The following is a 13,773-nucleotide window of genomic DNA, read 5'->3' as shown; positions in this document are numbered from 1 at the left end:
GACGAACTTACTGAACACTTCATCTTTCTTCCGCAAAAAATAAACAAATATACGCCTGGACTTGTCATCGATGAAGGTCAGAAAGTATTTGGATCCAGCAAGTGACTTCGTGTCGAATGGGCCGCATACATCAGCATGAACCAGTTCCAACAGCTCTTCGGCACGGTTAGTGCTTACCTTTGGGAATGGCTGTACATGTATTTTGCTTAGCATACACGTTTTGCAATTCAAGTTGTCTGGGAAAACAACCTTTCCAATACCACGCACTAGCTCTTTGCTGATCACTTCCTTCAGACTGGTAAAATTTAAATGGCCATAACGCTTATGCCACAATGTACCATCTGATTCAGTTGCGGAATAACACCTATTTTGTTTGCCTTGAAACATATAAAGGTTCCCAACTTTATTCGCTTTCAGTATACACTCGCCGTTTTGTATAACTTTAGCAAAATGTGGCCCAAAATGTATAACATTGTTCTTTTGCACTGACCGGCTGACGGACATAAAGTTGCCATTCATTTTCGGTACATACAGTACATCTGACAACACCAAGGTACAAAGTTCTGTCTGTAACTTCACCTCTCCTCTGCCTTCGGCCTTCAGGAAACCAGCGTCAGCTAAACCGATCATTTCAGTGTGCGCAATAAATTTTGAAAATAACGTCTTATCGCAACACATATGGCTTGTTGCTCCGCTGTCCAGACACCACATGTTGTTCTCTATCTTTCCAACGTCCAACGCATTTAACAAGCTGCTCTGCTTTTCCATCTCTTTCTTTGTCGATTGCTTTTTCCCTTCACCGCGAATTTTCTCACGCTTGCACTGTGCCTTGTAGTGCCCTTTTTCGCCGCAGTTGTAGCAAACGACGATTTTTGAATTCCTTTTTGAATTCGCTTTGGAATGCGCGACGATCTGCTGCGTAGCTATAAATGCTCTTGCATTCTCGCTCTCTCCATCTGCATTGCCTCTGCGCTCTCCCTCTTCCATCAGCTTGATACATAACACATCAAATGACGGTAAATTGTCACGCGTCTCAATGGCGACGACAAAATTTTCGTATGGTTCGGGCAAGCTTGACAACAACACGATTGTTTTTAACTCATCATTTAATTCGATGCCAACTGTACACAAACCATCCAGAATTTCGTTAAATTCGTGTATGTAACTTGAAATGCTTTGGCCTTGAAACATGCGTTTGCCTAGCAATTTCTTGTACAGCGACACTTTCCGTACAGGTCCACTCGGCTGATGAACGTCCTTTAACTTTTTCCATGCCTCGTACGAAGTGTTGCAATTTTTAATGAAGCCCAATTGTGAAGCTTTTACACTTAGCGTTATAATTGCTAATGCCTTTTCATCTTTTGGCCTTGAACTCTCAGTATTACTAGGTTCAGCACCTGATGCCACACTCCACAATTCCGCGTGCACTAAGACAGATCGCATCTGTATGCTCCATGAGTCATAGTTATGCTCTTCCAATTTGTCTATTTGATATAGCGCACTCATTTTTTAAATGTTATATTTCTTGAGTCACCAAACGATTACTATTTCACAATACTTTGAACTTCTCCTATGAGCCTATATGCCCTGGGCCCATAACCTATTGAATAGATTATATATTCGCTGAAAAGGGAAGGGCTCAGTAGGAGTAAAGTAAAAGACAATAGTCGCGGACCGCCGTGCGTCTGTTCGCTTTAGAGTTTTATTGGAGACTGACACTTTTGCTATACATATTCTTTATGCTTACATTCGTATGCAACAGTGACAGATAACTTGTAGATAACATAAGATTATTATCTGCTTATATTAACATGCGTGCATTGGTACTTATGTTTGTATTGATTTTCAACAAATTCCACATAGTAGTAAGTACCGGTAATTACGTTTCCACTTTCAAGATACACTCATTTTAGGAAATCTTTAAATATATTTTGAATTCTTTTTGTAACATAATGTCTAATCTAATTTGTAAAAATATTTCTGTTTTCTTAATTTAATTAATTTAATTTAATTTAATTATTCTAAGTACTAATTTATTATTAACTAATTTTTAATGGTTGATATGATATGATCCATGAAATTCAAATATTTTCCTACTATGGATAGTTAATTTGTTGTTTTAGTCAAAACAAACGTGAAATTGCCTTTCAAGGCAAATCTTGATAAAAGTCTAAAATGGCTAGACTTTTAAGAACATTCTTATTCAGACACTGCAGAAGAAATGAAGTACGTTGTTGCTTTCTGTGCTTTAGTTGCATTGCTTGGTATTTCGATGGGAGAGATGGATCGTACGTAGCTTTTATAGAAGGTTGACAAAATCTTTACATGTGAAAAACTAATGGAAAATTTAGATAAATTGGATTTCTGCTTGTCTGGGCATGATCAATTTATTTTGTGTACAAGAATGTTATTCAGATATTGCAAAGAAATAATATTTATAATCGGTGTCACCTGTTTTGAATTTTACTGCATTTCTTTAATGATCATGATCAAATTTAGAATTTTAGAATGTGTGGAGTGAACCGAATATTTTTTGGTCTTATAGTTCAAAGGGTTTTTACATTTTTTTTAATAATATTAACTAACAAAACTTATTATGTTATCAATGATTTTTTTAAAGTTAGTATTCCGTAGTTTAAAACTAACTTAACAATATATGAAAGACAACTTGTTCTCGTACATAATCGATGTTACCAATAGTTTTCCACCACTTTGCAATGGTAATAATAAATTTAACATTTCCATTTTAAAAGAAAAATGTAAAGCGCCTCCAATGCAGCATGGCAAGATTGGTGGTTTATGTACGAGCTTGTTTAAGTTCATGTGGTCGTATATTATGCGAACAAATAACTGCGTAAGCTGGATCATTAAAGGATGTGGATGTGGTGCAAACTCGAATGAGTTTTATTCTAAGGAGGATTGTTTGAAAACGTGCTTAAAAACTGAAAACTAATAACAAATTGAGTTAAATTTGACTTTGAATTTAATTTGAGTGAAACTTATATTGCGTATATATTGTAAAGAAATAATATATGTCGGTGTCATTCGTATTTGAATTTCATTGCTTTCGCATTTTCTTTGTCCTTAAGGATCGTAATTATTTTTTATAGGAACTTCCCCATGAAATTTAAGTGATAAGTGAGATTGTTTGATTTTATAATTCAAGCACTCAACACCTGCCTCCAATAAAGCATTATTATTATCATTGAAGTACGTGTAAATTTCAATTTTTTTATAGCCCCTTTTATTTATTTGCATGCTAAATTCGTGTTATGCTACAATCGATATAAACGTGAAATTGCAATTCATAGCAAGACTAGATAATAGTCACGCCACAGTAAGGGACATTTTAGAAATAATAAAGGTGTTACTGCAATTATTGAATTTTTCAACTTTAAATTATATTTGTGAATTGCCAGCAGGAAATAAATCTACTTTATGGGTGTTTCTGGTTGTAATGCCTTCAATCCTTTCTGATCGTATGATTCAGCAAGTGCTTCTCCTGGGTGTATGGAGAGTAATCCTTCCATGTGGAATTAACTGCCCTTACTTATCACATATTACCATATATAGTATATCTGAAGTGTAGTCATAAATAAAATAAAGTTTATGAACTATCATCATTTTTGTGAAAACTAATTATTTAAAAGTCAAGTACAAACAATGGGTACTTTTTTAGTTTTTTTTTATAATAAAAATTATTTATTCATTTTGTGCATAACATTGATTTATTTTTATAAAATAAAATTGATTTATTTTACCTTTTTTTTGAAGAGAAACGCCAATCGCAACCTTTAGTTAATATAAATGTTCATTTATTTTACGTATTAAATAATTTAAATAACAAAGCGCATACAAACTAATATGGTAAACAATTTGATTGCAACGTCTTTCGGGGATTAATAAATACGGACATATATATATAGAAAGAGAAAGAATTGAAGTAGTATTCAACATGGAGTGTCAGGTAAGAAAGGAGCGCTGCCTACAACTTTTAAATATTAATCGTATATAGACTAGCGAGTACATAAACCTAGCAACAGTTAAAACTAACCCAAGCCAACAGTGCGACCTCAATCCCTCGTATGATCCCGTATCCAGTCCAAATATTCCGTGACACGCGTGTAAACGCCGGGATAGCCGGGCTCGCCACACTTATTGCCGAACGATACGACACCCAGCTGCACCCAATGGGAGTCGTAACGCATCATAAGTGGACCGCCGGAGTCACCCTGTAATTAAATAAGGAGTTTCAGAAATGTTTGAAATTTTAAAAATCTTAAATAATTCAATTGGCGCCTGGCAAGTTCCTTCTAACACAAATATATTTGGCTCGCTATCATCTTAATAATACTTGTGTGAAAGGATTACTTTAAGGAGAAATAATCTTACCTGACACGCATCTACACCGCCATCCGAGTAGCCTGCACAAATGAAGTTCTCATTGATGGGCTGGAAGTAGCTGCGATCGCAATCCTCATTGCGCCAAATGGGCAGCTCGGCCTGCCGCTGACTCGTCGACTCCTTGCCGCCGTAATAGGTGGTGCCCCAGCCGACAACGGTGGCTCGGCGTCCGGGCAGACGCTCCTTGGGCGGCATACGGGCACCACGCGGCAGACAAACCGGTATCACGTATTTGGACTTGCGCACTGGCTTGTCCAGCACAAGAATCGCGATGTCATTGTAGAAGCCAATGCGTGAAAATCTAGAAACAGTTACAATATGATAACTAACTAGCACAGATATGACAGATGAATGTATTTACCGCTCATGTGTGCGCACCTCCTTGACGGCAAAAGTAACCGGCGCGGAGGGCTCCGCATCTGTGGAAAGATCGATGTCTCCCAAACGCACCGTAAACTGGCGAGCAGCAAAGCTGTAAAGAGAAAAGTTAAGTTATCAAAAATTTGGGAATTTGAGAAAGAATTAGTTTTATTTGCAGTCTGAAAGCTGCAGATACATACATATGTACAAGTATGTGCAACAATGTTTCCAATAATCAATCAATCAAATGTATCATGTCAAAGTTTGAGTTTTACAAGAAAAGCAATATTTTAATTTGTACCAACAACAACAAAAGTAAGTGAGAGCTCAGAATCGAATCACAACTACTACACATCGTTCTATAGGCACTAGGGTTGTAAAAAAAAAACATCGATTTTTTTGACATCGTAGATGTTTTGATAATGAATACTGGATTTTTCCGATGTTTTTTTTAAAGCGATACATCGACAATCAACGATGTTTAGACAAAAACATCGAAAGCGTAACATCTATATTATTTATGGAATTCGAAAGAAAACGGAATTTAGTGGAAGAAGCAACAGTCTAATTTAAACATAAATTTGACACCATTACCAAAAACATATAAAATAATAAACGTAAGTAATTCCAAAGTAAAAGCTTTAATTAATTTAAAAAAATGCAAAGGCTATGATTACTTTAACCCTTATAGATATTTGTATATCCCACCATTAAATATTGCGTTTATTGTGATAAATTTATGTACATATGTATACCAAATGAAATGGATAAATTGTTTCATTGCAGAATAACTTCAAAGCAATAGTTAATAACTAAATAATATCAATAAGAATTACATGAATAAATATTCATTGTTTATTGTGCAAAGGCTATGATTACTTTAACCCTCATAGATATTTGTATATCCCACCATTAAATATTGCGTTTATTGTGATAAATTTATGTACATATGTATACCAAATGAAATGGATAAATTGTTTCATTGCAGAATAACTTCAAAGCAATAGTTAATAACTAAATAATATCAATAAGAATTACATGAATAAATATTCATTGTTTATTGTATTACTCGTGTTTTGTTATGCAGTAATATTGAAAATACTTTTCTTAACAACTGTGCCTTTAAAAATTTGTATGAGAATGAAAATTATCGATGAATCGATGTTTCGTTGCGATGTATCGAAGTACAATCGATGGCACTTGACGATAGATCGATAGTGCGAAACATCAATGTTTTGTACTTTATTTACAGCCCTAATGAGAAATATCAGTCAGGCTGCAGTAGAAATATCATCTTCTGAGTAAATGTATTTGGATTTGGTATATATTTCTTAATTAAGACAAAATCTTGCAGGATAAATCAAAACCACTCCCTCCGCCACAAAGAATTAAAAATATTTATAATTAGGCTTCAAACTAATATTATATATTTTTGAATATTTTTTTCCAGAGTATTTCTATCAACTTTTCTTAAAAACTAAACTATAAGGAACGCTCAATCACATTATTTTTAAAAATCTTAAGTTTAAAAAACCAAAAAGTGTTTTCATAGAGCACAATTTTAAAAAGCTTTTGGCTTAAAGTAAATAAAAGAAAAATCTGTATTTTCAAAAATTGTTCCTCATTTTAATAAACTTGAAGAAATTTCAACCCTCATTAGAGAAAAATTGTGCTTTTCTTATTAAAAATATATCTTTTTTAAAAACCTCATATGAATATAAAATAATTTTGTTTCATTTCACCGGTTTAATATAAAGGCCAAGGTATTTCACTAAAAAGGAATAACAACGACGTACACAAAGCAATTTTCTGCTTCCATAAATCAGTTTTAGATTTATTTTTCAGGGCATTCATTTCAAAGAAAGTCTGATCATAGCATACGACATTTCGGATATACCAAAATTTATACTCAATAGAAGACTTTAGTGTTAGTTATAAGAACTCCCTATTTGAACGCGATTTTGGTCTTTTATTTTCTATTTGATTGCTTTCTTTCATGATTGCATTTTGGAAAAGAATCTGCTTTCTAGCTATTAATCGACTTGAAATATGAATCATGAATCAAAGCCATTAAACATTAGTAATTTAGCCTCGGCCCATCACACTTACGGTTTCTGCCTGGAATCTCGGGTGCAATGCGCCGCCGTCAGTATGTACTTCGTTCCAATGAGGGAGCCACCACACCAAAACTCCGTGCGTTTGGGTCCGTGCAAGAAAATGGCCGCCATCCAGGGCCACTGGCCGTTGGGCGCCTCCACGCCGCCAACAATGCGACCTGTAGAGTATTCCTGTTGTCCGCACTCCTCCGGATCGACAATGTTATTGGCTATATCGTCCAAGCCCTCCGGCTCGAGTGGTGCTTCTGTTGTGGTGCTTGTGGTCGTAGTCGAGGGCTTCGCCTGAGGTATGAGCACCAAGCCGGCTGTCGGTCGCACTGTAGGACGCAGGGTGGGTCGCTTAGTGGTGGCCAATGTGACGGGTGGCTTGGTGGTGAGCTTCAGGGGTCGCTGTGTGGTCAACGGCGTGGAGCTCTCTGTAGCTGTGGCGGCCGCGCTGAGCGGACAACAAACTCCGGGCACAAACAGGCTCTTGAAGCAAAGCGACTCACGCAGGCTGCTCAGATTTAGCAGCAGAGCCGGACAGCTGCTGAGATCCTCACAACGGCCGGGTCGACCGCTGGGGGTTTTGCAATAATTCTCCACATCCTTGGCCGTGCCGGCATCGTCGCTCGCCAAGGCCAGCTGATCGAGTGGACGCAGTGTGGTGCTTGTGGTTGGACTTCTTGTTGTTGTTGTGGTGGTGGTGGTGCGCAATGTGGTGGGAATTTTGATCTTCTGTTGAGACTGCGACTGCGACTGAGTTGCTGTAATCACCTCTGTCTGTTCGTTGGGTTTCTTTATCTTCTGCTTGTTCTTGTTCTTCTTCTTCTTGCGCTTTTGCTTCAACTCCTTGTTCTCCACAAACATGGGCTTCTGCAGCGGCTCCTCCTGTCCAATGCGCTTCGTAGCCACCTGAATGGCACTCAGATTCGCGGGCTTGCCAGCTGGCAGCAAACTATTCGCAGAAAGTGTCCTCTTCGTGTCCAATATTTTGCCCGATATCACCTCTGTGGAGGGCGTACGTTCCGTCGTGCTGGTGGAGCTGGTCGAGCTGCTGCTCGAGGCCGTCTCAGCACTACTGCCATTCTCTGTCTTGCTGTCCTGACCCCCACGCGTCATGTCCACCAACATATGGCCGACTGTGTTGAGGGCTCCCAGGGTCTCGGATATGCGATGGAAGGCGGATTGTGAGAGCAGACGTGGCAGCGATTCATCGCTGGCACTCTCGCTGGTGGCACTCTCCTCATCCCCCTCGTCTTCGCTGTCATCATAGTACTCGCTGGAGCCTTCGACGCCATCGTCGTCATCATCCACGGACAAACTGCTGGTCGACTGCGACTCCACGCTGGCCGATGAGCCCAGTTGCTGTTGACGTCCCATGCGACGGGCGTCATGCAAATGCGGCTGAAAGAAAGACGCTGCCTTAAAAGTTAAAGTTATGAATGTCACGTTAATTAAACACAAGCTTCTGCAGCAGCCACTTACCATCGTTTCTCAGATGACGCGGCTCATCATAATCTCCGTAGTCCTCATCATAAGCAGCGGCTTGGGTCTGTAGCATCAGGGCGCAGCCGCTAAGCGCTAAAAATTGGCAAAAAAAAAAAAACAATGAAATTTGTATAATTAGGTTTGGGTGTAACTTTAAACAAAGGAATAACCGAAAAATATTTTTAAGATGATTTTACAATCAGAAAATTATGAAAATGAAAATATTTTATAAACCCCAAAATATAAAGCGGAATGGCGTCTTTACATTTTTTTTTTGCTTTAATTAAAAATAAGGAACAAAATAAAATAAATAAATAGCTTTTAATCCAAAATTTTAAGGGAACAAATTTTAAATTAATATTTAAGAAAAATAAATAAATTACATGTTTTTTCAAATAATGATTTCATATTTGAAGAAAATATTCAATGTTGATTAAAATTGTGTTTTTTTTTTTGTATAAAAAGTTTTTTTTTTACACAATAATGTTAGTCACAATATTATATGTATTTATTATTATTTTTTAGTAATTTACTTCATCCTTTCCATTTCAGATAATATTAAAGTAAAACATATCTAGTCTAGGTGAGTCACCTTTATTTTATAAAAGAAGTTAAATTTATGAAAAATTCAAGTTCTCTACTAGAACTTTCCCAACGCCCTGACTAAAGAAAACATATACATATTCTTATAAGCATAATAATAGTATATAAATTAGACCGAAATTGGTTTGTCTTTGAATTTCAGAAATATTTTAATGGAAAAACCTCGATTAACCTGACTTATCGAGAAAAAGTTGCTTTTAAAAATCATTTAAATTCTATTTTTATGTTGAATTACGCCTTCAAAGTCACCGAAATTCAAACCGCAAATACGAGATTAACGAGAAGCTGCGAAAATAACAAACTTTAGTCTTAAGCTGGATTTAAAGACCATTATCGATCGAGTTTTGTGGTACAAAACTTTTCCTCTAAATACTACATATCTGCAATTTCCTTCATTAACTGTGTTGAAGTCTCAAACCAATGAGGTTCATATAAAGAAATACGGGTGTGCTTCAAAAAACAAAAAGCTTTAGTCTTAAGCAAGATTTGATGACAATATATGGTGTATTGGGCTAAACAACATTTTCTTAAAATACTATATGAAGTTTACTTGATTAAATGTGTTGGAACTTATTATTCATGAGCTACATATAAAGAAGAGACAATAAGGAAGTGCTTCTTTTTTTTAGTCAGGTGCTGGTGGTGATGAACATTTCACTTATCCAATGACCATCGATAAGGAACGATGTCAGGTTGATACGACGTGATGCTATTGCAATTTCCCAATGCAAGATAGTTTCTTGCAAAATTCAACCCACAAATGGGGTGAAATGGTGGAAAAAATTAATTAAAAACAGTGGAAGTAAAACAATTTTGCTTTGAATCAGAAGAAAATAGATAAGAGTGTTCCCTTAGTTATACTTGCAATAAAATTTGTTGATTAATTTTCCTAATTTTTAAAATATTTAAAATGAATTTTTTTTAGACATTTCCATTTCTTGTTTTATGCAATTACGTTTAAATACAGTGTGAATGCCCTTACTTTGCTCATGTCATGGCCCAACTGTTAACTGACCTTAGCTAACCAACTCACTACGAGCAGCGACCAACAACTAACAATTTCCAGCTACTACTCTTATGACTTATGCAAAGCGTTGCCCCCGGTTGGGTAATCTATTCACGTCATGCTACAAATTGGCCATTACGCACCCGACTGCGTTACTTCGCGTATGTGCATATACCCCGCTCCCTCTCTCCCCCTCTCCCTCTCCCTCTCTCCACAACTGTCTCACACCACCCGCTTCAGCTCTTGCGCACTCTGTGTAACTCCAAAACGAACGAGAAAGTATGTCGGGCTGGCGTATCCGCCAATTTTTACAACTGAAGCGTTTAATGTTTATTTGTTTGCTCCACAAGATTGCACGCTCTGGCTGGATGACCGGCTGGCTGGCTGGTGACATAATATTGCTTTGATTTCGGCTTTAAGTCGCTGCTGCGTCTTAATGACTGGCTTTCTTTAAGCTCGCAACTCATCTGCATATTCTTGCCCGCCTTCCAGCGTGCCTGCCGCTCAAGGTCGCAGCTTAAGATTTCACTTTAATTAAGTAAATTGATTATCCGCAGTCCCAGGCTGATCGGCTCCAGTCTCAGGCCTGCTACAATTTTAACGCCTGCAGCTGCTCCGATCGTGTGTAGCCTCATTAACATTTAACGAGCCCTCTTTGGATAATATGTATATATGTGTGTGTGCACTGCAACTTTGTCACTTTCACTTGAAAAACAAAATTGCCCATAACAAAAAAATAAAATAAAATCCGAATAAAATGGTTGCATATAGCAATAGTTTTATTTTTATTTTTCACTTTTTTTTGGGCGCTCCACTCTGCAAACAATGAAATGTTGTCCAATTATGGCAATAGGCTTTTATATACATACTCGCATATTGAAATTATAATGATAGCTATGTGCCGATTTCGTATGAAAAGTGATTTTTGTGTGAAATTGGAGTGAATTTGACAAAAGCAACTTTTTTTTTGTCAGCTTGGTAAGCAGTTTATTGTGGCATGTGACACACTTTCGAACAATTTAGAAATCAATTAAGTATTTATGGCTACAAAGAGTGAAGAAAAATGGTCTTTAACATGAATGGCATTTTATTTGTGTCAGAACCATTGGAATGGAAATTGTGTTCAAAAACGTTTCAATGCAAATAAAAAAGCTCTTCTTAGCTTTCATATCGGAGATAAAATTGATTACAATAGCAGTAATCTATTTTTTAACTCTATGTCCATGACAATTTTATTCACAAGTTGTAACCAAATTTTGAATCAAAAAAGTCAAACTTAAGTCGTTTTCTTCCACCAATTCTAACCAGTTATCAATCTTGAATTTAAAATAACTCGTCGATTAATTGATTTTATTGATTTATTAAAAAATCTGCAGGAATTATTGGAATAGGTACAATCGTGATGCAGATGGAATAAATTTTCTATGAAGTTTCCTACTACTAGAAAGCATAAATGGGTGTCCAGGTAAACTTTTATTTCATGGGAATATTCAAAACAAACAATACGTCGATATATGCTGATGATGAAAAAGGTGTCAACAAATATTTAAAAAACAAGGTGCTAATATTTCCTAAACATTTAATTGTACCAATTGACTCCGCAACTGCCTGTCAAACTATTTGTCTATCTTTGATTTGATTACAAAAGTAAAAATTGTTCCATTATTTCATAAAACTTTTAAGCCATCTTTCTATTGCTTAGAGATTTGTTTATACTTGTATGTATTTTATTGTTTCCTTATCTAAATACAAAAGCATTTTCCAGTCTTTTTTGAAAGGCGTTTACAGAAAATGTAAACGAACCTCACGCAATTTCTCAAAGTCTTGTACGAAATTTTCCACAAAGTTACAAAAAAAATTAAATATTTAAAAAAAACACCCGCCAGCCTAAGCCAGACTTGGCCAAGAAATCAAGCAGCTGTTCGTGCATTTAACGAAAGTGAAAAGATGAAGAGATGGCTGTGGAGCTGGAGATGGAGATGTCATGACGATAATAAAATCAAGAGCTGCTATAACTTCCGAAGCTAGCGACAACATAAAATTGTACACTTCATGGTCGCATGCCATAAACCATAAGACCAACAGCAACAACAACAACGATGTTGACAACGACAAGAGTCTCTTGCCACAACCCGTCGGGGCTGTGCAATTGGCTTAGCTTTGGAAAACGCGTTTAAGTGCGACGCGAACACTTTTATTTGTATCTTTGTAGTTGCATAATAGAGGCCCATCACATACGTATATATATACTACTAATATATACAAAACTATACACATATGTGTATGCCCGATGTTGCTGTAATAGCAAAACACTTGGCCAAAAGTAAACGGCAATGCTAACAGTAATAACAGTAAAGCGTCTCTTGGCTCTTGGCCATGCCAGTAGCAACAGCAGCAACGAACAGCTGCTAATCACAAACAACAACAAATCGAATGTGGCTGTGGCTGTGGCTTTGGCTTTGGCTTCCTGGCAATTATTTTGGCCTTGGTCAGCCAAGATGTTGTTGCTGCTCTTGCTAACTGTGACGTCATATAGAGGAAGTTGCATTCGCCAAAGAAAGTTGCAGACTTAGTCACGTTTTTGTTTCTTTCATTTCAATTTGGTTTTATTTTATTTTTTTGTATTTTGCATTTAATTTGGCGCATTCATTTAAAACAAAAATGAACTGCCGAATTTTAGCGTGAACTTGAGTCGAAGGTTTCACTTTTACCGCCAACCAGTTTCTAGCTAGGGCCCAAAACGCAAAATTTTATTGTAACTAAAGCGGCTGGAAAGGCATTTTTTTTGCATAAGCCGCAGTTCAATTAATTCTGTCACTTGTTTAAATTTTGGTAATTACATAGGTCAGAAACTAATTTTGCCGCTTGTTTCGTTTTTACAATGAAGAAAAAGCTCTTCTTTTCCTTATTATTATTATGTATATAATTATATGTACAAATATTTGCATCAATTAGTAACACAATTGACAATAACAAATAAATTAAAAATGCTTAAAAAAATTATTTACTTCTAAAAGAAAAAAAACAAACATAAACTGAATAGAAAAATAATGTAAAATTTCTAATGTTAATTTTCTATAATTATTAATTTATTGAACTTTTCACTGATTTAAATTTATTATATAAAATTTTAATTTACTCAAAGAATAAAGTGAATAGAAAAGTAATATGCTACACTGATAAACGATAGATGAACTTTTTAAATTAAAAGAGGAATGCACTATAAAATGCTTTAAAAAGAATAACTAAAATGAACATTTATGATGATTCAAAATATACAATTAAGAGTTATTTATCAGATCTACTCTGTCAGGTTTCATCATTAAAAATTAAATGAACCAAAGAAATAGAATTCCAAATATTTATATCATATTCAACTGAAGAAAGTTGTTAAACAGCCAACGAAATCTGGCCAATCAATAAATATTTGTCAGTTACATTTATTTGCATTTTCTTAGCTTTTTATTTATAATTAATTTATTTTCATTTTAATTATATATTTATTTTATTTATTTTTAGCTTTATTGTATTTTAGTATTTTATTTAAATATAATGATTGTTATTTGCATTTTTATTCCTTTTAGCTAATTAGATTTTATTGTGTTTCTTGTATTTCATTTGTATTATAATTTTATTTATAATTCCAATTTCTCGTAAAGGCTTTTTCACAGACGTAAAAGTTTTTTCGATCACAAAAATTTACTTTAATCTCAAATCACTTAAGGTTGAGTCACCAGCAAGTTCGTTGCCCAAGTCTTTTGTTTTTTGTTTTTACGTCAACAAAATGAAAACAACAATTTATACAAAATGCGA

General features: G+C 35.6%; 1 protein-coding gene across 1 annotated transcript; it reads right to left on the bottom strand.

The window, feature by feature from the left end:
- Nucleotides 1–3,854: 3,854 nt before the first annotated feature.
- On the bottom strand, nt 3,855–10,131 carry LOC115623951 (serine proteinase stubble). The gene is made up of 6 exons (XM_030518515.1): nt 10,104–10,131; nt 8,349–8,444; nt 6,874–8,281; nt 4,766–4,876; nt 4,393–4,705; nt 3,855–4,232 (listed from the first exon to the last, which is right to left on the bottom strand). The coding sequence occupies exons 1-6, from the start codon at nt 10,129–10,131 to the stop codon at nt 4,074–4,076; spliced, it is 2,115 nt and encodes a 704-aa protein (XP_030374375.1). The 3' UTR covers nt 3,855–4,073.
- Between the last annotated feature and the right edge of the window lie 3,642 nt (nt 10,132–13,773).

This window comes from Scaptodrosophila lebanonensis, unplaced genomic scaffold (genome assembly GCF_003285725.1).
Source record: "Scaptodrosophila lebanonensis strain 11010-0011.00,11010-0021.00 unplaced genomic scaffold, SlebRS2 tig00000053-arrow-pilon, whole genome shotgun sequence".
NCBI lineage: Eukaryota > Metazoa > Arthropoda > Insecta > Diptera > Drosophilidae > Scaptodrosophila > Scaptodrosophila lebanonensis.
Note: the sequence above shows the minus strand (reverse complement) of the source record. Positions and strands in the feature narration are given on the sequence as shown.